This window comes from Dasypus novemcinctus, chromosome 7 (genome assembly GCF_030445035.2).
Source record: "Dasypus novemcinctus isolate mDasNov1 chromosome 7, mDasNov1.1.hap2, whole genome shotgun sequence".
Lineage (NCBI taxonomy): Eukaryota > Metazoa > Chordata > Mammalia > Cingulata > Dasypodidae > Dasypus > Dasypus novemcinctus.
The window spans coordinates 114,222,922-114,247,330 of record NC_080679.1 but is presented as its reverse complement, the minus strand read 5'-3'; the positions used below and the strand labels follow the sequence as shown (position 1 = coordinate 114,247,330).

The following is a 24,409-nucleotide window of genomic DNA, read 5'->3' as shown; positions in this document are numbered from 1 at the left end:
AAGAATTGTTTCATTTCTGCATAGGTCCTTTTTTTCCTTCAGCTCTTTGAGCATATTTAGACCTTTCTAAATGAGAAAATACTCAACAGTATTTGATTCTAGTCAAAGAGATCACTACCTTGCCTATAAATTGTGGAAAAATAAATCTGAGGAAGAAATAGTTCATTCTTCTCTTGCTGCTGTGTCCCAGTGTGTGATGCTGACTCTGACAAGTCCTCTTTAGGTACAGAGAAAAATCACCTCCAATCAATCAGTAAGGGATGGGATATGGCAGAATTTGCTTTTATAGTTTTAAGTTTTTTTTTTTTAAGATTTATTTATTTAATCCCCCCCCCCCCCCCCCCGGTTGTCTGTTCTCTGTGTCTATTTTGCTGCATCTTGTTTCTTTGTACGTCGTCTGTTCTCTGTGTCTATTTTGCTGCATCTTGTTTCTTTGTACGCTTCTGTTGTCGTCAGTGGCACGGGAACTGTGGGAGGCGCCATTCCTGGGCAGGCTGCACTCTCTTTTGCGCTGGGCGGCTCTCCTCACGGGCGCACTCCTTGCACGTGGGGCTCCCCGACGTGGGGGACACCCCTGGGGGACCCTGCACGCATCAGCACTGCGCATGGGCCAGCTCCACATGGGTCGAGGAGGTCTGGGGCTTGAACTGCGGACCTCCCATGTGCTAGACGGACGCCCTAACCACTGGGCCAAGTCCGCCGCCAGTTTTAAGTATTTTTGAAAAAAAAATTGTTTAAAAAATAGTGTTTCAAAAACTTATTTTGTTATAAAATATATTTTAAAAAATGTTTAAAATATACTTATTATCCAGAATTGAAATGTTAAACACGTATATTTTTCTTTTCTTTTTAACTTTTATCCTACAATAATTTCAAACTACTAAGACAGTTGCAAAAATAATATAAACCTGTCACACTTATGAAGGAGGTTGTTGAAGTGGGAAGAGTGGGGGTATATGGGAACCTCTTATAGTTTTTAATGTAACATTTTGTGTGATCTATGTATCTTTTAAAAAAGATAATAAGGCGGTAGATTTGGCCCAGTGGTTAGGGCATCCGTCTACCACATGGGAGGTCCGCGGCATCCGTCTACCACATGGGAGGTCCGCGGTTCAAACCCCGGGCCTCCTTGACCCGTGTGCAGCTGGCCCATGCGCAGTGCTGATGCGCACAAGGACTGCCCTGCCACGCAGGGGTGTCCCCCGCGTAGGGGAGCCCCACGCGCAAGGAGTGCACCCCGTAAGGAGAGCCGCCAAGCGCAAAAGAAAGTGCAGTCTGCCCAGGAATGGTGCCGCACACACGGAGAGCTGACACAACAAGATGAGGCAACAAAAAAGAAACACAGATTCCTGTGCCGCTGACAACAACAGAAGCAGACAAAGAAGACGCAGCAAACAGACAAAGAGAACAGACAACCGGGGTGGGGGTGGGGGGGGAAGGGGAGAGAAATAAATAAATAAGTCTTTATAAAAAATAAAAAAAATAATATAAACTCCAACACACCTCCACATACCCCAGATACCCAGATCCACCAATTTTAACATTCTACACACCCCCACCCCCTGGTTTCTATCTCTGTCTTCTGAACATTTAAGAGCAGGTTGCACACATCACACTTCTTGAACACGTAATATTTTCATGCACATTTCATATAATAAAGGATTTTCACTTACGGAACCACCTTAAGTGAGTTGTCAAGTTCAAGAAATTTAATGTCGATAAGTTTACAGTCTATATTCTAATTTTTTCTTATATCATCATCATGTCCTTTTGAGCTCTTTCTCCTCCATTCTTAGACCCCATCCAGAATCATGTATTGCATTTGTCACAGACAGAATTACTGGATGACAATTTTTGCTTTCATCACTTGCTAAGTATGTCATCCTATCGTCTTCTTTCTGGTAAGAAATCAGCGCTCAATTTTATTGAGGCTCTCTTGTATGTAAGACTTTGCTTCTCTCTCTTGCCACTTTCAGAATTCTCTCTTTTTTGGCATTTGACAATTTGATTATAACACAGCATGGGTCTATTTGGATTTACCTGTTTGGAGTTCACTGAGTACCTTGGATGTGTATATTCATGTCTTGTTAAATTTGGAACCACTACTTCTTTGAATAGTCTCTCTGTCCCTTTCTCTCTTCTGCTTCTGGGGTATCTACAATGTTTATATTGGTAAACTTGTGTGGTGTCAGACAGGTTCCTTATGCTCTGTTTACTTATCTTCATTTTTTCCCCTTCTTTCTGCTCCTTAGACTGGATAATTTCAATTGTCTTATCTCCAAGTTCATTGATTCTTCTGCTAGCTCCGACCTGCTGTTGACTGCTCTAAGGAATTTAAAATTTCTGTCCCTGTGGTCCTCAGCTCTGTGTGGTTCTTTTCCGTAATTTTCATCTCTCTACTGCTATTTTCTTGGCGTTCATCTATTGTTTTCCTGATTTCCTTTTCTTCTTTGGCCATGTATTTTTTTTAGTTCTTTGAGCATATTTAGACCATTCTAAAAATTTTTGTTTTGTATGCCCCGGGTCTGGTCCTCCTCACTGATAGTTTCTGATGCTTTAATTGTCTCCATTGCATGGGCCATCATTTCTAGTTTCTTTGTACGTTTTCTGACCTTTTGCTGAAATCTGGAATTCTGATATTTTAATTGGTATTAAGCATGTAAATTTAACCATTTAAGTCCCCCATTAAGTACCCAAGTCCCTTTTCTTATAATCATTATTTACTGTTTGATCTGCTTCTCCAGTTTTTCCTCATTCACAAAAAACATAGAATGATTCATAAATTTTGTGTCATTCTCCTACTGCAGTTATGCTCATTTTCTTTGTATTGTTTTTAACTTTTTTAAATGCTGGAAGCTGGCACACTATTTTTCTTTTTCATAATAGCTCAAATGAAACTGATATTAATACCTAAAGTATTATTTCCATTATCTCTTAGCAAGTTCCTTTTATGTTCCAGTTCCTGTGTGAAGTGCTTTACACATATACTATCTCATTTAAATGTCACGAAGGCCTAAAAGGTGGGTTATTTTCACCGTTTTATAGATAAGAAAACTGAGGCTTTAAAAGTTTAAGTAATTTGCCTTAGATCACACAGCTAGTTAAATCATTTAATGATTACTGCACAGGACAGTTCTGTTGACACACAAATTAGTTCCAAATTTTAACAACCTTAGAACACATTATCAGCTCACTCTGAAATAACTCACTCTCATTCTTCGAAGCTCACAAACTACTACATTCTTTTACAGTTTGAGAGGAACCCGAAACAGATCATTCACAAATTGTTTCCAAAATGCACAAAAAGAATTGTGCTATCTTCCACATAATGCTGATGTATCCTGATTGCTCTGCTGTTGGTTCCAGCCTCAATAGAAATTCAGCAAAATGTAACAACACCCCATAAACCAACTCAGAATTTTTCACACAAGGTTTTAGACCTATTTTTAAAAAACATTTTATCTTTATCCAAGTTTTCAATACAAGTATTGAACTGGATAGAGCCGAGTATAGACATTTCAGTCTCTCCTCCAAGGGATAAGGATCCCATTCCAAAAGAGAGGTTCAAGCCACCTAGGTACAGTTGTTCAAAGAGTTGCAATACACAATAGTATAATGACCTAGCAGGTGTTCACCAATTTATTCAAATGAATGCCCAAGAGGTACCCACAGGCCCACCCCCTTCTGGTCCTCAACTATAGCTAATATATATGTCTATCACAGTATCTGTAACTTGTCCCTGCATGACAAGTTTTTTTTTTTTTTTTTTTTAAGATTTATTTATTTATTTATTTAATTTCCCCCCTCCCCTGGTTGTCTGTTCTTGGTGTCTATTTGCTGTGTCTTGTTTCTTTGTCCGCTTCTGTTGTCGTCAGCGGCACGGGAAGTGTGGGCGGCGCCATTCCTGGGCAGGCTGCTCTTTCTTTTCACGCTGGGCGGCTTTCCTCACGGGCGCACTCCTTGCGCGCATCAGCACTGCGCATGGCCAGCTCCACACGGGTCAAGGAGGCCTGGGGTTTGAACCGCGGACCTCCCATATGGTAGACGGACGCCCTAACCACTGGGCCAAAGTCCGTTTCCCGACAAGTTGTTTATCTACCTTTTACCCTCACCCAAATTAAGTTCCTTACATGATATGGGCCATACAGATATCTCTGGATACAGAAGTCCAGCAGAGTGCCTGGACCAAAGTATGCACTAAATAACAGTTTCCTAAACGAATGAGACTTTTCTTCTGAATATCATTTTGATATTTCCCAGTTCTAGCAGTTAATGTAACAAACTAAATAATGTAGGTAATCAGGTTAACTGAAATTTTAACCTCCAACTAGGACAATATTTTTAGGTAAAGCTCTAGAAAGGAAAGAAAATAAATAACCTTGTATGTACCTAGGTGACTCATCAGAGAATGACAAACATACTTGTGACTCACCAGCTACCAATAAATCACTTAACCACAATGACTAATATGCAGAAAAAGAAAATAAAATATGCATATAAAATACCAGTACTGAATAAGTCTTATATTCAGAATCAAAATATCTCTATGCCTGGGGGGTGTGGGTGTGGGTATAAGAGACATATTTAAGCACAAATAGCAAAATTTAATTTTTAACTTTAAAAACTGCTGGTCACATCAAATGCAGACCTTTTAGTAGGCACTATAAAACTTTAAACTTTAAAAACTAGAGTTTACAATTATTGTAGTCCTTTATAGTAGTCAATACAAAAAGGCCTCCAGGGTTGCCTTTAAAACCTTTTTGTCTTTACAAAGCTCAACCTCAACTAACACAAATTATTCTGGTAATTGCTTGAAAACACTAAATAAAAATAACTTTAAAAAGAAAAAAAGGGGATAACATTGCCTTAAAAGCAACCAAGAGCTACTAAATATTAGATAATGTCAACATAATATGAGTGTTCAGATACACAGTTGTGGATCAGAATCCTATCTTGCTTTCAGACAAATTTCATTTTAAGACCTCAAACTATTTCAGATATACAATTAAGAGCCTGTACTTAAAGATTTCTAGGGAATGAGATGTGCCAACCTCCCTAAGTAACGCATTCACTTCCCTCATTTTTATACGCATTCAACCATGAGAAAATTGATCTTTCCACAAATTGATCAAAATAATGTGTTAAGAAGTCCCATGGTACTTAAACTCAATTAATGAGTCAACTTTTTGGATAGTATATTGATGAATTGGATATTCCTAGGATAGATAATCTGGAGAAAACAGGTGACTCCATCCATATTAAGCTCCAAGTGTTGCTTTTAAGGAAAATATTCAAAAGCTAGAAATTGCTTGCACTACAATCTAGTAAGATAAAAGAGAAGCACCACAGCAGATTTAATATCTAAAGTAAATGCTAAGACAGTTATCTACTTAAGATATTAAAAGTGACCTCATCTTTTGCCTTTTACATGATTAAGAAACCCCAGCTGGAACTAACTGATTTGATATTTTTAATAGTGGACTCCTTGCTTTTTTCCACCTGGTATATGGCCAGAGGGAATCGAATTAAATATAGGGCTTCATGGAATTAACATATAAATACCATTATTTCTCCCACTTTGTTGTATATGTTCACATGTTTTAAATGCCTAGTCTCTTTGGGTAGTAGCATTCAAAATGGAAATGCCTTGAGAATAAATGAACAATCCTTAGGTACTCCTCCAGTACTCAAGATAATTGCAAGCATTTCATATATAAAAATTGATCTAAGATAGAATGAAAATTAAATGGGGATTAAAAGTAGCCTTTTTCTCACAGCCATATTTCTATCCATACTATTTTCCAAACCTAAGATTCTGGCACAATGATTAGCTGGCCCACTAACTAAGCTGCTAGCTTCCCCAAAAGAATTCACGTATTCATTTGAATGACTTCACACTTTATTGGTACTAAAATTTCCAGAGTAAAAGTAAGAATTTTAGTTTTATTTTACAACAAAATACACCAGAATTGGTTTAGATGTTATTAATGTGCTGTTTTTAATCATAATAGGAGGCTGATAATATATTAAGGAATGGAACTCAGTGTTTTCCAAATTTTTCCTTTCTAGTGTTCACAAGGTAAGAAACATAAAGAGACAAGGGAACAGTGGATAAGGGCACAATGCAGCAGTTCTAGGAATGGAACATGGATAGTGTGCTGTCAGAAGAGGTCAAAAATACTAGGAGAAGGGAAACGGACTTTGGCCCAGTGGTTAGGGCGTCCGTCTACCAAATGGGAGGTCTGCGGTTCAAACCCCGGGGCGGGGCCTCCTTGACCCGTGTGGAGCTGGCCATGCGCAGCGCTGATGCGCGCAAGGAGTGCCGTGCCACTCAAGGGTGTCCCCCGCGTGGGGGAGCCCCACGCGCAAGGAGTGCGCCTGTGAGGAAAGCCGCCCAGCGTGAAAAGAAAGTGCAGCCTGCCCAGGAATGGCGCCGCCCACACTTCCCGCGCCGCTGACGACAACAGAAGCGGACAAAGAAACAAGACGCAGCAAATAGACACCAAGAACAGACAACCAGGGAAGGGGGGGATATTAAATAAATAAATAAATCTTTAAAAAAAAAAATACTAGGAGAAAATAGGAAGACTGATGAAAAGACTAGTAATTTTGATGTGGTCCCACAGAAGATTAGAAGGCATGGGAGAGTAGAAGGGTAGAAATTATGGTTAGAGAGAATGGCCAATGGAGTTTAAAATGGTGATGCTGAGAAACAGAAACCAAGTACAGGGTGAACTGTTAAAAAAGAGTAATGGTAAAGACAGAGTGAAGGAAAAACGAGGAATTCTAAGGCCAGGGTCTTCCACATGGACATTTGAAAACATTTAGAATAAGGGGATGGCTGGGGATGGAAGGAGCACAACACTATCAACCAGAAAAATAAAGTGGTTTCCAGTAAAACAACCTATTTCAGGCTTTGGGTTCTTCAAGAACTTTAAAGGTTAAAGATGGTACTATACCAACACTAAGGGTCAATAATAGGGGGGTATGGGATTTTTTTCTTTTGGACTAAGGAAATCATTCAAAGGTTTACTGGGGTGATAACTGCAGAACTCTATGCTGAAAGTGAGAGGCACTGAGTGTACACTTCGGATAGAATGTACAAGGCATGGGACTGTATAACACAGTGAACCATGTGGTGGAGATGGGCTGTGGGTAACAGTACAGCTATGAAAGTGTTCTCTCATGAACTATAACAAATACATAATACTAATGCATGGTGTTAATAATAGGAGAAAAATAAACCAACTGTATGCTATGGACACAGTTAGTGGTAATAGTCTGATCATGTTTTCATAATCTGAAACAAATGATCCACAAAAATGTAAGATATTGGTAGAGGGCTGATGTATGGGAATACTGCATATTATGCACCATTGCTTTGTAAGCTCACTTCTTCTTTAATTAAAAAAAGAAAGGGAGCAGGTGCACCTCAGTGGTTTGAGCGCCTGCTTACCGTGTACAAGGTTCCAGATTCAATTCCCAGTACATCCAAAAAAACAAAAACAAAAACAAACAAAAACCACTTTATTTGGGAGCAGATATGGATCAAGCAGTTGAGCACCTGCTTCCCACATGGGAGGTCCTGGGTTCAGTCCCCAGGTGCCTTCTAAAATAAAACAAAACAAACAAATGAAAAAAACCAACTAAGGGGAGCTGATGTGACTCAGAACTGGCTTCCAACATACGAGGTCCAGGGTTCAACCCCCAGTCTCGTTACCAAAAAAAAAAAAAAAAAAGAGGAATGAACCAAAAAATGAGTGTAAGAGTAGTTACTGATGTTTATTTTATTATTATTACATTATAGGGAAACTTATTACTCCTCAACATAAGGTAGGAAAGAGGCTGGTGACCACTGCACTGAAACTTTCAGGCATAGGGCAAGAGCATGCCAAAAAGTATAAAGATGCATATTTGACCCTAGAAAGCATGACAAGATAAAGCAAGAACAATCGTTGCACTGAATTTTAATTTAACTGTAGATTAAGTTCCTTAAATATTAAAAATTTTATTTCACATGCAAAAGATATCTTGGGGTGTGTTATGTATGCTTTTTTTCAGTCTTTCATTTAAAAAATGATACCTTTTACAGATTACTGAAGAATATACCATCGTTGTTCATATAACCTACTCAATATATCCAAGATGATGAAAGGATAGCAGCATACCTTTGTAATGAGTAAGAAATCCTATATAGTGCTATAGTGCTGGTGTTATTTGCTAATAGTAGGGTTAAATTTGGGAATTGGTAGAGCCTAGGTGATGGTCAAAATTACAACTATACATAATCATCAGCTCATATTTTCCAGTACTATTCCCATTTACAAAAAAAAAAAAAAGATAAAAGAAATACTTTATAGACTTTAGTATGTACAATTCTAATATTGACAAAGACTAATTACTAAAATTTTAACATAGAGTTAATACAGAATATTAAAGATGTTCAGTAAAATTGGCAACAAATTTGTTAGAATTCTGATTATCGAAAATAATTTGTTGAATCATACTATACACTCAATGAGAAATGTGCCCAACAGAGCTACATAACCACAATCATTCCAATGAATAATTTTTAAATGTTAGGAAGGATATAAAAGATTAGTTAGAAAAGAGGACAGACAACAAAATTGCTACATATTAGTTCACTGAATAATGCACCAACATAAAATGTTTCAATGATGTAGATTAAATGCACAGTTCACTGAGATGAAGAATTCAAAATTCCCCAACATGAGAAAATATATTTATCAGTTAAATTGAAAGGGCATCCAGGGAGCGGATGTAGCTCAAGTGGCTGAACGCAAGCTTTTGACATGGAAGGTCCCGGGTTTTGTCCCCAGTGCCTCCTAAAAAAGAAAAAAATACAAACAACAAGCAAACAAAAAAAACCAACTCAGGGGAGCCAATGTGGCTCAGTGGCTGAGTGCCAGCTTCCCACTTACGAGGTCCTGGGTTGAATTCCTGGCCCCAGTGGCTCCAAAAACAAACAAACAAACAAACACATCAAAAACAAAAACTAGCATCCAAAATATTAACATTATTTAAGTACTTTTAAAAACAATAAATCACTTAGGAAGAAACCTTTATTTTAAAATACTTTCAAACTTTGTTATAGTTACAAAAATAATACAAACCTCTTATAGAGAACAATGTCCCTTTGTGAGTCTTTCCCCTCCTTTCCTAGATGTCATCAAGGATCATGTATGGGGAAATAGACTTGGCCCAGTGGTTAGGGCGTCCGTCTACCACATGGGAGGTTCGCGATTTAAACCCCGGGCCTCCTTGACCCGTGTGGAGCTGGGCCATGCGCAGCGCTGATGCGCGCAAGGAGTGCCCTGCCACGCAGGGGTGTCCTCCGCGTAGGGGAGCCCCACGCGCAAGGAGTGCGCCCCGTAAGGAGAGCCGCCCAGCGCGAAAGAAAGTGCAGCCTGCCCAGGAATGGCACCGCCCACACTTCCCGTGCCACTGACCACAACAGAAGCAGACAAAGAAACAAGACTCAGCAAATAGACACAGAGAACAGACAACCAGGGGAGGGGGGGAATTAAATAAATAAATAAATCTTAAAAAAAAAAAAAAAAAGGATCATGTATGGAATTTACTAGTCATTGTCTCTTTAGTTGCTCTTTCTTTGTTAATTGTAGGAAGATATATACAACATCTCAACCACCCCCAAGCATACCATTTAGTGATATTAATCACACTCATAATATTGCAGTACCTTTACTACCTTCTATTATTAAAACTTTCCCATCTCTCCAAACAGAAACATTATACCCATTATGCTTTTATTTGAAATTAACTTTAAAAAAAAAAGATTTATTTATTTCTCTTCCCTTTTCCCTCTGCCCCAGTTGTCTGTTCTGTGTCCATTTGCTGCAAGTTCTTTGTCTGCTTCTGTTGTGGTCAGCGGCACGGGAATCTGTGTTTCTTTTTCTTGCGTCATCTTGTTGTGTCAGCTCTCCATGTGTGTGGCACCATTCCTAGGCAGGCTGAACTTTCTTTGGCACTGGGTGGCTCTCCCCATGGGGCACACTCCTTGCGCGTGAAGGTCCCCTTCGCAGGGGTACCCCTGCGTGGCACGGCACTCCTTGCGCACGTCAGCAGTGCGCATGGGCCAGCTCCACACAGGTCAAGGAGGCCCGGGGTTTGAACCGTGGACCTCTCATGTGGTAAACGGACGCCCCAACCACTGGGCCAAGTCCGCTTTCTCCCTTTATGCTTTAACTCTCTATTTCCCCCATCCACCGCCCTTGGTAATCTGTACTCTAATTTCTGTCTCTATGAGCATGCATATTCTCTGATATTTTCTTTGTGGTTATCATGGAGCTTAAATTTAACATCCTTAATCTATTTGTAATGGCATCTATATTTATCCATGTTGTTACCTTTACCAGGGGGATCCTTATTTCTTCTTGTGACTTCAATCTAATCTCTACTGTCCTTTCTTTTCAGAGTCCCTCAGCTTTTGTTTATTGGGGAATGCCTTAATCTTCTCATTTTTGACTGTTTGCCATATAAAGAATACTTGGTTGGCAATTTTTTGATTTGGGCACTTTAAGTATGTCATCACAGGTGCTTATCTATTTAACCAAACAGTACTACTAGAGAAATGACTTCAAAGATGACATATGAAAGCTACCTTAATTCCTTGTATGCGCAATGGAGCTAATGCATACTCATTTGAAATAAAGCACACTGTTCATATTGTCAGACTAGTAAAGATAACTTTTTTAAAAAGATTTATTTTTTTTAAATTTATTTCCCCTCACTTGCTGCTTGCTTGCTGTCTGATCTGTGTCCATTCACTGCGCGTTCTTCTGTGTTTGCTTGTCTCCCTTTGTTGTGTCATCTTGCTGCACCAGCTCTATGCAGGTGCGGGTTGTCAGCTCTCTGCGGACATGGGCCAGCCTGCCTTCACAAGGAAGCGCTGGGATGTGAACCCAGGGCCTTCCATATGGTAGATGGGAGTCCAATTGATTGAGCCACAGCTGCTTCCCAGTAAAGATAATTTTTTAAAACTTTCATTTGGATTTATTGTACACTGAATTTATTCCTGAGACTTAAGTTTTCTTTCTTCAGTTTCTTCTGGGATATCTTTTTCTTCTGTGCAACCTCCTCTTCTGGTTTAGGAATAATTTGTTATTTTTCAGTAAGGATCATCTCAATGTGGCAGGGGGGAGTGCATGGACAGGCTAATCAACCTTGAGCTGTGTAATTACAGCAGTGCATCTTGGGGACTTTATTCACCTGGATGCGCCCAACAACCAGAGAATATACAACTAAAGCCTTGAGTTCAGCATTACTTTCTGCATCTTTAAGCAAGAACAACAAAAATTCAGCACTTTTTTGGGCCACAGACCCTGTGTCCAGTTCCACTGTTTGGTCGAGGCACATCTACCAACGCAACCACTGTAACAATGGAATAATACACCTTGCTTCTCTATAAAGTGACATCTCTCAGACACTTGATCGTTTTTCAAATATGCATACCCTTGATGGCCAGGGCAGTTTCTCAGGTGTTTTTATAGTGAGCACAAAGATTTGAACCTCTTGATTTGTATGAATTTTGTGGGGCTTTCTGGGTCAAGTGAATAGTAAACCACTTTCAGAAATAACCTCGGGCTGCTTACAGGAAGAATAAAGATATTTTTTAGGAAGGAAATTTTAAAGGATGAACTGAAAAAAAAACCCACACATCTTTTCCCTAAATAACTTCTAGAAGTGCTTTAGAATTTAAATCACAACTTCACGCTTGAATTACTATTATTCATGAACAGAGCAGGTAACAATTTTCAAAGTAAACTTGTCCTATGCTTCATTTTTTTTTCTTTAAAAAATGTGGTACTTTGAATATAAAGATCATACTGTTGGTTTTCTGTCAGAAAGGATGTGTGCCTTAGACGTCTATTACCAAGAAAGGCAACTCTTGGTATAGTCTAAAATCACATAAAAAAAAAAAAAAGACAAGCCAACTGACCCATTTGGAGAACGAAATCATGTTCCTAAGAAAATTATCTTACCAATCAACCACAAAAAGTAAAAACAAATCATTTTCACCACAGTCTTTGTCATGTGAATTTTCCTTTTTCACAAGGTAGCAAAAGCCATTAACACATGTACTCTCAATTACTCAATTCTTTACCATGAGTAGTGTCAAAAGTTCAATAATTATAACAATTACAATCTAAGTACCACATGTTAAGTCTATTGTATAAAATTGGCTCCACTCAATTGTATATGACTTGTCAAAGGCCTTATATTTTGCAAAACCTCTATTATGAAACTACCTTTTCCCACATATTACTAATTAAATAAAGTCCAAAATTTTTAAGGGACTAAAAGTAGCTACATGTTCTTTGCTCTAAAAAAAAAAAGAAAAGAAAAGAAAAAAGAAAAGAAAAAGAAAATCCAAGTCACAAGTTAGTTGTTAAACCTGAACTATATCTAGATCTGTATTGAGTTCCACCTTAGGAGTTATGTATATAATCAAGGCAAACTTATCTAAACCCTTTCCTTTCTTAAATAAAGATTATTCTTAAAAATAAAACCTTTAATTTATATATTATAATGGCATTAGTGAACTAAGTTCTGTTTGGGAGAGTATTGGCAAGTAGTTCTTTCAGCTAGTAAGCTTTGGCTGACATCTGGCACAGTCAATTTTACTTAGTCAAGTCCTGGGTGTTTCTGAGAAGATCCAAAATAAAGAGAAATAACTATTTGTGGGCTACTTTAGTCTGTCTACTTCTGAAGATGTTACATGAATTGACTTCACTCTTGCCAGTAGAATGCCTCTCAGTGAATATTAAGAAGTAGTGAAGATTTTTAGACTAGAATTTTTTCTTTAGCACTGAGGTTATAATGGAGTTTAATGGTAAAATACATTCTATAGAAAACTGTCAGCTTCATATACTGAATTTCAGAATCAAACAAATATAAAGTTGACTTTTTCCCAGTATTTTTCAGTATATTAAATATAATTTAGCGTGCCTGCCTGTGGTTTCCAGGGCATCTTTTTCTCGTTTTATAACAAGCTGTGTTGTGCAGACAACATTTATTTCTAGGAATTGAGCTCCATTTATGTCAGTGTTCGTACACTACAGATTAACCTTAAAGGATGACAAATGCGACCCACAAGCACATACTCTTACAAATTATGAGATAAAAACAAGCAAACTTAATTACCAGAAGATACAGACAGAAGAGACAAAAGAGGCAGCAGGATTGGGAGATAGAGAGAGGTGAGACTATTGCATTAGTAGCACTGATATAAGTGAATTCATCAATGAATTGATGATATTAACGGCACTGGATTTTTAAAACCTGAATGCAATTACTATGATAGACTACAACTTAATAAATAAATCTATAAGCAGGATCAATTTTATAGATAGTTACTAAGTATCTACCTATGATGTAAAGTACTGTGCTGGTGATCAAGGAAAGCCCAAATATAAATTAGGATATTAAATAATATTTTCATTTCTTTTCAGTTCTAAAATTCGTAATTCCATCTAAATCAACTCAACTTTCAAAGCACACTCCTGAAGAACAGGGATAAAAAAAATCAACAGAAAAAAATATAACATATTCTAGATTGAGTTTCTTTTAAAAAAAATTACACCTATAAAGTACTCTACAACATAAAATGTAAAGACTGTACAATTTTCATGCAATACCATGGAAATAAAATTCCAATTAAATTGAAGAAAACACACACACAAAACAAAAACTAACCAATTATCAAATAAAATCACTCTCGTTAATTAGAGCCTTAATACTCCACCTCTTGCAAACAGAACAAAAAAGTGCACGTCTAAGAGAACCCTGAGGCAGATGGCAAGACTTTTTATTGAGGGGGTTGGGGGAAGCAAAAGCAATTTTTACATGTGTTAAAAACCCCGTTGATATCAAATTTAAATGTTGTAACACGTAATGATGTTTCTTTTTACTTCCTTTAAGAGAGAATCATTTGCAAAACTTTTATTTTATATACTTTCATTGTTTGTTTAGAAAACTTGTTGCTCATATGCAAATCTTCTGACGAAGAGGAGGAGGAAATGAAGCTCAATAAACAACAAAATAAAGTTACTCTGTTATGTTGAGGCTGCCAGGCTTTTTGTTACTCTGCTTGAAAGTAAATGCGACTTGTCTGTAGAGTGCTGCTTCAGCAGTTCCAAATGAATTTCAAGCCTGTGCTCCATATTTTCTCTTTTGTAAGTATAATGTATTCAGCAACATTGAACTGACAATTTAAATAACTACATTTTTAAACAAACGAGGCATTGATGTTAATGTATGAAAATGGTCCAAACCCCTGGGAGTCTTGGTTCCCACCATTGTTTATTCTGACAACAGGATATAATAGCTTACTTACTTGGCAGCAAATTTAACCATCTGCTTGCTTGCATGGTCTCCCACAGCTACAAGAGCCTGGACATTAAACTGCTGCTGGCGTAGGACTAAGAAACACTGCTTCCCTGAATAAGACAGAAAGAATGCAAGTATATTAAGGACATGCTACTTCAGGTTTTACAAAGAAGGAAAAAGATCCCCTACTTTAAAATCAGGCCAAATATTATTCTTCTCGTCAGGCACGTACACATGTGTACCCAGCTTCCAAAGCCAAAATGACCATACTCAAATGACAAGTTTTAAAGAAACTCAAGTTCCTACTATGAGTAACAAGATTTGCTTTTCACGTTTGGTATGTAACAAATTAAAAAAAAAGAATTATTACATATTAAGAAAATTTTCTGGTATTGATTTATTAAACAAATTTCAAATAACTTCAGATCCCCTTCAACATTCACTGAACAGTTAGTATATTCTACATGCAAAGGCACAGTACTAACTTCTGTGGGAGCGTCAATGATGTAACCACAAAAGTGCTAATAAAGTGCTAATAACAAGAAAACGCAAGCATTCTGCGGGGGTGGTCCATCTACAGCTTTATTTCCTACCAAAGTGCATTTTAAAGATCACTTACAATGAAAGGTTAGTTTTTTTCATGTTCCATTTTTCTTGTTTTCACTTTTATCATCTTCCTAGTCGTTCACACTTTATAGCAGCTCCACATTTTTTTACTCCAAATAACTAGTTTATCTATAAAAGATCATCCTCTCCATGCCCCATAACTAGTTTTCTTTCTTTTTTTTTTTAATATCCTGAGCCTCTGCTTCTCGTGTCTTTCGTAAGAAATTGCTATTCATTATTCTCAACCTTCTGACATATTATTCAGAAACAGATTTCGGTCACTATGTATTCTGTGATAATCCCCTTTCCTCCAAAGCAGATAGTTTTCCAGAATTCAATCAGAGACTTAAAAACAATTTCCTCACAAAATTAGTTAAATCTTTTCAAGACCCCTTTTCTTATCAGATTGCCTTGCAAAACATCAAAAGAAGATTCTGGTTTCTAAACTGAGAATTACCTTTTAAATTCAGAATTAGCTTTGGGAAGAAAAAGCCAAAATGCAAGCAGACTTATAATTCTTACTTTCTACATACAGTATTTTGAAGTGCAAATCAGACAGCAATCAGCAGTTTAAAAAAGGCTGCAAATAACAACCATCAACACAGACATAATCTACCAACCCTTGAGCCATAATCTGATTGATAGATTTTACCACTAAACATATCTAATTTTCCTCTGGAGTGTTATCCAGTCACAAAGTGAAATCTTAAAAAGAAAGTTGCATGTATTAATACCAAACATATTCAAAAGGATTTTAAGATCCTGAATGAACAAAGGTTGTTACCACACAGAACTTTGAAGATGGATAAAAATGCCATTATCCTGGACACTACTACTGAAACCAAAGCAAGACACTACCGCCTTAGAACAGAATGTTAGCATGAAATGGGAGGTAATATGCACTAAAAAGTGCCAGGCTAAGCCATGATTTAATAGGAGTATTTCAGCAGTTGTAATAGCACAGAAATTCTGAACTTCAATGTTAAAAAAGGATCTTGAGAGAGAATGGAGAGCTCTACAGGATTTACAAAGCGTAAGCACAGGAAAACATCTGTGGGTCAACACCAGGCGCTAACATTTAACATAAGGGTTTGGTCAAGAGTAAAAGCTCCAAAATCAAAAGGCCTGAGATAACTGCCTAACACTTCCAATGAAGGGGTCTGTGGGAAAATTATTAAACCACTTTATGCCACAGTTTCCTCATCTGTAAAATGGAGAAAATAATAAACTCATGGCGGTTTCTTGAGGATTTTATAATATGCTTAGAATCATGCCTGTCAGTCAATTAATGTTAACTGTTATTATTATTATCAACAGCACCACTATTGCCGGTTACTTTTTGAGGACTGGTTATTCCTATTTCACAGCTGAACAACAATGTGCAAAACAATGCGAGGTGCTGGGAACACAAAGGTAAATATTTGGTAGACATTCATGATAGACTATTACATGAGAAAAGTGATAAAACCTTGAAGAATATAATCGCAATTCTGTTTATGTAAGAATATTGATTGCATAGGGAAATAAACACCAAGGTGCAGGTACAAATGAACGGTGAAATTATAGGGAATTATTTTGTCCTCCATATTTTCTGAACTTTCTCTAATTAAAAAATATTACTTTTCTAAGTATAAAAAATTGGCTTAAGGGAACAATACAATCAAGTATGTTTAGAAGAAAAGTCAGGGACAAAAGGATATCTTGGTCATGTTCAATATTCAACCCAAGCAGTAAGCAGAACCTGGGAAGTTCTGAGAGGTTAAATATAGAAATAAATGCACATGCTTGTTATGGAAAAGAAATAATGAAACCAGTGGTCATAGGTAAAGTGAACAGAATTTGCAGCAAACAGCTGCCTAGGAATAAGAATGTTCATTGTTCTCTTCTAATATTCAATGTTTATTATATGTATCATTAAAAATTAAACCCCTTATTAGGAAAAAGAGCCCACAGATGGAAGAAGATGAAGTCAGAAGACCAGTCCTATAAGCATAATATTATAAACCTACAGTAAGTAAAAATGTTGTGGTAGCACTCAAACTGCCAGGTCAGGGCATAAGAAAGAATTGAAAACAGACCCTGTTAAATTAGAGATTCCAATTATAGATGGAACTTAGGAGACTAAAGACACCAGCAAATAAAAAAACGGAGTAAACAAGGGAACTGAATATTATGCAATACTATATAGTAGGAAAAAACTTTCAAAGCTTAAAAATGATAAAATGTTTATATACAAAAATATTAAAAGAAAACAATACTCTGGGGACAAAAGTATATGATGTAATAAATGATATACAATCTAAATAAAAGTTAAAAATATTAATACATAAAGATCATAAAGATTTATGAAGTAAAAATACTGAGAACCCAATAGATAAATGGGTAATGGACCAGAACTGATAATCTGGAGAGGAGTGGGGAGTCTTTAGTGAATACACATAAGGAAAAGATTTTACTGGTAATGAAAGTAATGCAAGTTGAAACAAACAAAGATCATGTACTATTACCTCTCAAGTTAACAAAGATTTAAAAATAGTAATATCTAATGCTTAGGAGAATTAAAAGAAAAATGTTCCCTTATGACTTTCTGATGGCAACGTAAACTTCCACAATATTTGTAGAAAACATTGGGCATTAAAAGGCTTAAAATGTTCTCTTTGACTTAATAAATTCATCTCAGAATACATCTTAAAGGAAATTCAGTATGAAAAAGCCTTAAGCACAAATATGTTCATAACAGTATAATTTACACAAAATAACTGAAATTCAAATAGCTCTCCATGTGTCTCTACTACTGTAGTTTCCAAGCTTTCTGTGTTCAAAGCAACTTTCAAATACTAGAACCTGACAGTCCACTTAGAAAAACTCAAAACAAAATATATAGCACTGGCTTCTTAGTAACCCGACCACCTATTTCAAATAATTTTGAGACCATGTTTGAGACCATGCCAGGTGTTAGTAAACAAAATCATCTTTTTTTTTACTCTGGTTGGTGATAAACTGAACATTGCAGGATCTGCTTAGTTCAATAACAGGCTACGGACACTGATGATTACCGGGAGAAGGATGTGTTTGCTCCTTTCTGTATAAAGTTTAAAATCAAAGGATAGAATGATACATACCAATAAATGCTTGTGAAATCCTTTTTTTTTTTTTCCCCAGCAAGGATATAAAAGAAAAAATAGTGACTGTTACTCTTAGGGGAAGAGAGTATGGTGGGATGGAGAGAGAGAAGTTGTAAGACTTCTATTTTAACTTTCTATCTCTCTGTACTATTGCAATTTTTCTTTTTACCATGTCCACCTATGATTTTTTTATTCTAAGAAACAGTCTTAATTTCTCAATTTAGCAAAAAGTTCTCTGCACACGTTAATATAGGAACTTTACAGGACAGACTTATCAATTGCTCAATATTATTCATTTTTCTTCTCTGTGACCTCTCTCCATCATGAGACAGTTTATAGAAAGGAAAACAAAGTCAATGACCAAAGCAGCTGAATAAATTCACCATTTTTAGCTATTTCACATTTAAGCTCTAACACAAAATTTGCAATGCATTTTTGTTTCTTTTTAAATTATTACAATGCATTTTCATTAAGCTTTTTAAAAAATTTGATTTCTTAAATTTACTCAAGAGAAAATTTCAAGTTGAAAACCTTCCTTTATAGTGCCTAGTACAATCTTTATTTCTGACCTGAAGAACAAATATGGTAGGTAGGACAAAAGGTTCACTCTTGTCTTATTCTGCTGATTGCTCAGCAATGAAGTGGGGCTTTGGGGCAGAACTAGGTTATCAAAGACACATAGGAATCCTACATTTACATCAGTTCCCACTGTCTTTTAAGGCTGCCAAGCTCCTGAATTATATAGATAATATATTTTTCTTTTTTTAAAAAAATAATTAGCTTTCTTTTTTAAAAAAAATTATTTTGACCCCCTTCTTTCCCCCCAGTTGTCTGCTCTATGTCCATTCGCTGTCTGTTCTTCTGTGACCACTTCTATCCTTATCAGCGGAACGGGGAATCTGTTTCTTTTTGTTGTGTCATCTGGTTGTGTCAGCTCTCTGTGTGGGAGGCACCATTCTTGGGCAGGCTGCACTTTCTTTCGCGCTGGGCAGCTCTCCTTACAGGGCACACTCCTCGGGAAACGGACTTTGGCCCAGTGGTTAGGGCGTCCGTCTACCATATGGGAGGTCCGCGGTTCAAACCCCGGGCCTCCTCGACCCGTGTGGAGCTGGCCATGCCCAGTGCTGATGCGCGCAAGGAGTGCCATGCCACGCAAGGGTGTCCCCCGCGTGGGGGAGCCCCCACGCGCAAGGAGTGCGCCCGTGAGGAAAGCCGCCCAGCGTGAAAAGAAAGAGCAGCCTGCCCAGGAATGGCGCCGCCCACACTTCCCGTGCCGCTGACGACAACAGAAGCGGACAAAGAAACAAAAGGAAACAAAGAAACAAGACGCAACAAATAGACACCAAGAACAGACAACCAGGGGAGGGGGAGGGAATTAAATAAATAAATAAATCTTTAAAAAAAAAAAAAAAAAAAGGGCACACTCCTTGCACGTGGAGCTCCCCTACGCGGGGGAAATCCCTGCGTGGCAGGGCACTCCTTGCGTGCATGAGCACTGCGCATGAGCCAGCTTCACACGGGTCAAGGAGGCCCGGTGTTTGAACTGCGGACCTCCCATGTGGTAGGCGGATGCCCTATCCATTGGGCCAAGTCCGCTTTCCATAGATAACACACTTTTTAAAAAAATTTATTTATTTCTCTCCCCTTCCCCGCCCCCACCCTGGTTGTCTGTTCTCTGTGTCTATTTGCTGTGTCTTCTTTGTCCGCTTCAGCGGCATGGGAATCTGTTTCTTTTTTTTTTTGGTTGCATCATCTTGTTGTGTCAGCTCTCCGTGTGGGCAGTGTCATTCCTAGGCAGGCTGCACTTTCTTTCGTGCTGGGCGGCTCTCCTTACGGGGCGCACTCCTTGCATATGGGGCTCCCGTGGGGCTCCCTTAAGCGGGGACACCCCTGCATGGCACAGCACTCCTTGCGTGCATCAGCACTGCGCATGGGCCAGCTCCACACGGGTCAAGGAGGCCTGGGATTTGAACCACAGACCTCCCATGTTGTAGACGGATGCCCTAACCACTGGGCCAAGTCAGCCACAGATAATATACTTTTAACTTCTTAATACTCACAATTAGTATTTTCCTTTGTTTACTAGTTAATTCTCTTTGTAAGTTAAAATATTAGGTTAAACATATCAGAAACACCTGTGTATAAAATAAAATGTATAAATATAGCTAAAAAGACCAAGCTAAAATTATTTTTAAAAGCTTAATATGTGTAGATGAGAATACCAAATAAAAATATAGACCTAGGACTTCCAGGAAGATGGCACTGGAGTAGGTAGGCAGGGTTCAACTCTCACAAAAACAAGGGGGGAAGAAAAAAGCTGTGTGAGGGAGCTGTGTGGGGAACTGCAGACTAGGAGAGTGCTGGGCATTACCCAGGAGCACAAGGAACAGAGATGAAGAAGCCAAAACAAAAACTGTGAATTACTAGCCCCCATGGCCAGAAACAGCACCTGCCCCCCACCCTCAAGGCCAACAGCCTAGATAAAATCCTTGGTTTACTGTAGCCAACTGAGATCCAGATGACTTTCCCCGTGGGAAAAGGGAAGGTGCAGCAGAGGGGAGAAAGTGGATTCTTTTGAGTGAGTTTGGCCAGCAGAGTCCACTTGGACTCTCTGGCTCTGGTCACACATGAATCACAGGCAAGTGGACGTTGAAAGAGACACCTCCATGGAAAGATATGCCAACGAGTGCCATCTGCTGGCACTTTTTGGAGTCTCTCGTCGCCCCATGAATTGGATCTGTGCCCCGTTAGAGAGTCCCTGGCCCAATTTTGATAACTTAAGCTAGGCAATTATAAAGACTCAGAATAAGCTGAAGCAAAAATCAAAAAAGAGCTGTGAAACAACCATGAGTCAAGAGAGAGAAACTGACCATCAGAGTGAGTTGAGTGGGTTGGGGGAAACACACCAAATTTAAGATATGGGCTACAGTTAGTAGTGATATTTGATGATGCTCTTTCATAGTTTGTAAGAAATATTTCAAAACAACGGAAGATGTTGGTGGTGGGATGATGTATGGGAGCCCTGCATGATGATATGCACGTTTGTTTTGTAATATACTTACTGTTTATGTATGGTCAAGTATGAACGATATACTTTAATAAAATTATTGAATGAAAAAAATACACAAAGGGAAGCAGATGTGACTCAAACAACTGAGTTCCCACCAACCACATGGGAGGTCCTTGGTTCGGTTCCTGGGGCCTCCTAGAGAAGGTGAGCTGGCGTGACAGGCAGGCACAGGAGGCTGATGCAATAAGATTATGCAACAGAGACACAAAGAGGAAAGACAGGGAAACAGATTTGGCTCAACTGATACAGCATCCACCTACCACATGGGAGGTCCGTGGTTCAAACCCCAGGCCTCCTTGACCCATGTGGTGAGCTGGCCCACAGGCAGTGCTGATGCATGAAAGGAGTGCCATGCCACACAGGGGTGTCCACTGCGCAGGGGAGCCCCATGTGCAAGGAGTGCACCCCGAAAGGAGAGCCGCCCTGCGTGAAAGTAGTGCAGCCTGCCCAGAAGTGCCACTGCACACACTGAGAGCTGACGCAGCAAGATGATACAACAAAAAAGAGACACAGATTCCCAGTGCTGCTGACAAGAATACAAGCAGACACAGAAGAACACACAGCAAAGGGATACAGAGAGCAGACAACAGGGTTGGGGGGGAAGGGGAGATAAATAAATAAAAATAAATCTTTAAAAAACAAAAAAAAGAGGAAAGACAGTGAGAAACACTACAAACCAGGGAGCTGAGGTGGCATAAATGACTGAGCACCTCTCCCCCACATGGGAGGTTTGGTTCCTGATGCCTCCTAGAGAGACCAGCAGACAGAGAGCACAAACAACAAGGGGTGAGGGGGAAGATAGATAGATAGATAGATAGAACCTTAAAAAAAAAAAACCCAAAAACAGAACTACAAGATAACATAATTGAGAAAAGAGTAACAATAGTGGATGACAGTAATCAGATAGAGAATAAAAGAGACCCCAACATTTTAATAGTTTCCATTTATCATTTCATAATAAATGTTCTTACATGAATAATATGAATAATATGGAAGTAAGCTGAAGTTTGGTCCTTTGTATTAAAAACTCTAAATTATCTGACTACCAAAAAGAAAAAAAAACTAGTTACTTGGAAGTATAAGTAAGTTTTTAGGAAGAACATACATGCATGTATAAAACTGGAAAGGAATTACAGATACTCTAATTATTCTTTTAATATGGAGGCGTAACTTAAGCTCATAAGCTTTTACTATTTTTTTTTTTTAGGCTAGTAAAAAGTATTTATTGCGAGTGGGGGTAAAGAACAGAGCTTGGTGAGCTGAGAAATGGGAGAGAAGGATAGAAACAGGCACCAAGATTTGATGCAGGCTCCTGTAGGCAGAGAGGAACTTTTACTCTTAAAAGAAACTAATTTTAAGTATATCAAAAGTTACACATGGGAGTGGGTGTAGCTCAGTGGCTTGAGTGCCTACTTCCCATGGTCGTGGTCCCAGGTTCAATCCCTGGTACCTCCTTTAAAAAAAAAAAGTTAAACATAGGGGTATAAAAATATACGAAGTGTACACTATGGACCATAGTTAGAGGTAATAGTCTGATCATGTTCTTTCATAATCTATAACAAATGTTCCACAAACAATGTAATGTGTTGGTGGAAGGGTGACATATGGGAATTCTGTACATTACACATGAATGATGATTATTTTGTAAGCTCACAACAGTAAAAAAATATTAATTTTTTAAGAAGTTAAACAGCTCTCCTTCGTATTTAAAGATACTTAACTTTTAGGAATGGTATACATTAAGCCTATTATAAGAAATCTGATCTTTTTTTTAAATGATTAAAGCACTTTTCTTAATCTGGATTAAAAAAATCTACACAGGTATATAAACAGACATAACACTTTTGCACAGCAGGATTCTAATGGTCATATTTTTTACACTAATAATTCTGACACTTCCATTTCCATAGCATACTTTATACAGAGTGTTGTTCTCCTTAAAATTGCTAACATGGGTTGTTTCTCTAAGTCTAGCTTGAATGTCTTATATTTCTGGACTTAAAGCACACAAATAATCCCAAATAAATCATATTCATTAATATAAGTTTTCCCTATATAAGTTATAGGAACAGTAGCAATCAGGGTCCTGCAAATTCAAAGCACAAAATTCTAATTTTTTTTTGGATAATCTAATTTAGCAGAAATAAAAAACACTGATAATCACTATAGGTAAGGATGTGGAAATACACCACTGTCCAACTAGAATCCCAATGTACTTCAGTAATTATCAATTCCTGGGAAGAGATTTGGCCCAATGAATGGGCATCCGCCTACCACATGGAAGGTCCAAGGTTCAAACCCAGGGCCTCCTGACCCGTGTGATAAGCTGGTGCATGCACAGTGCTGATGCATGCAAGGAGTGCCATTCCATGCAGGGGTGTCCGTTGCGTGGGGAAGCCCCATGTGCAAGGAGTGTGCCCCGTTAGGCGAGCCGCCCAGCGCGAGTAAAGCACAGCCTGCCCAGGAATGGCGCTGCACACATGGAGAGCTGATGCAGCAAGATGACACAACAAAAAGAGAGAACAGATTCCGGGTGCCGCTGACAAGAATACAAGTGGACACAGAAAAACACATAGGGAGTGGACACAGAGAGCAGACAACTGGGGGGGGAGGGGGGAGTTGGGGGGAAGGGAAGAGAAATAAAAATATTTTTTTAAAAATTATCAATTCATGGAGTTGAAGAAGGAAAACCACCACACCATGGAGCCTAGAGTGCCTACAACTGAAAGCAGGAGGATTGCATCCAGTATCCATGTGGAATCTGAGACTCCTCTTGACACAGAGGTGCAACGGACACAACCAATCCAAGGTCCACAGAGAAAAGGTGGCATTGGAGTGGGAAAAGTAGACATGGTGGCTGATGGGTATGGGGAATGGCAGGAAGAGATGAGATGTGGAGGCGCCTTTGGGACTTGGAGTTGTCCTGGATGGTGCTTCAGGGGCAATCACTGGACATTGTAAATCCTCCCAGGGCCCACTGGATGGAATGGGGGAGAGTATGGGCCATGATGTGGACCATTGACCATGAGGTGCAGAGGTGCCCAGAGATGTACTTACCAAATGCAATGGATGTGTCATGATGATGGGAGTGAGTGTTGCTAGGGGGAGAGTGGTGGGGTGGGGGTGGTGGGGTTGAATGGGACCTCATATTTTTTTTAATGTAATATTTTTACAAAATCAATAAAATAAATAAATAAAAATAAATAAATTTAAAAAAAATTATCAATTCATGGCAATT

General features: G+C 38.5%; 1 protein-coding gene across 1 annotated transcript in view; it reads right to left on the bottom strand.

Annotated features, from left to right (window-relative positions):
- The window catches only part of DARS1 (aspartyl-tRNA synthetase 1), a 75,684-nt gene that overhangs the window by 39,573 nt on the left and 11,702 nt on the right, over positions 1-24,409 (bottom strand). Inside the window, exon 4 of the mRNA XM_058301031.2 lies at positions 14,378-14,480. Coding sequence (XP_058157014.1) covers positions 14,378-14,480 — 103 coding nt within the window. The remainder of the gene's footprint in view (positions 1-14,377; positions 14,481-24,409) is intronic.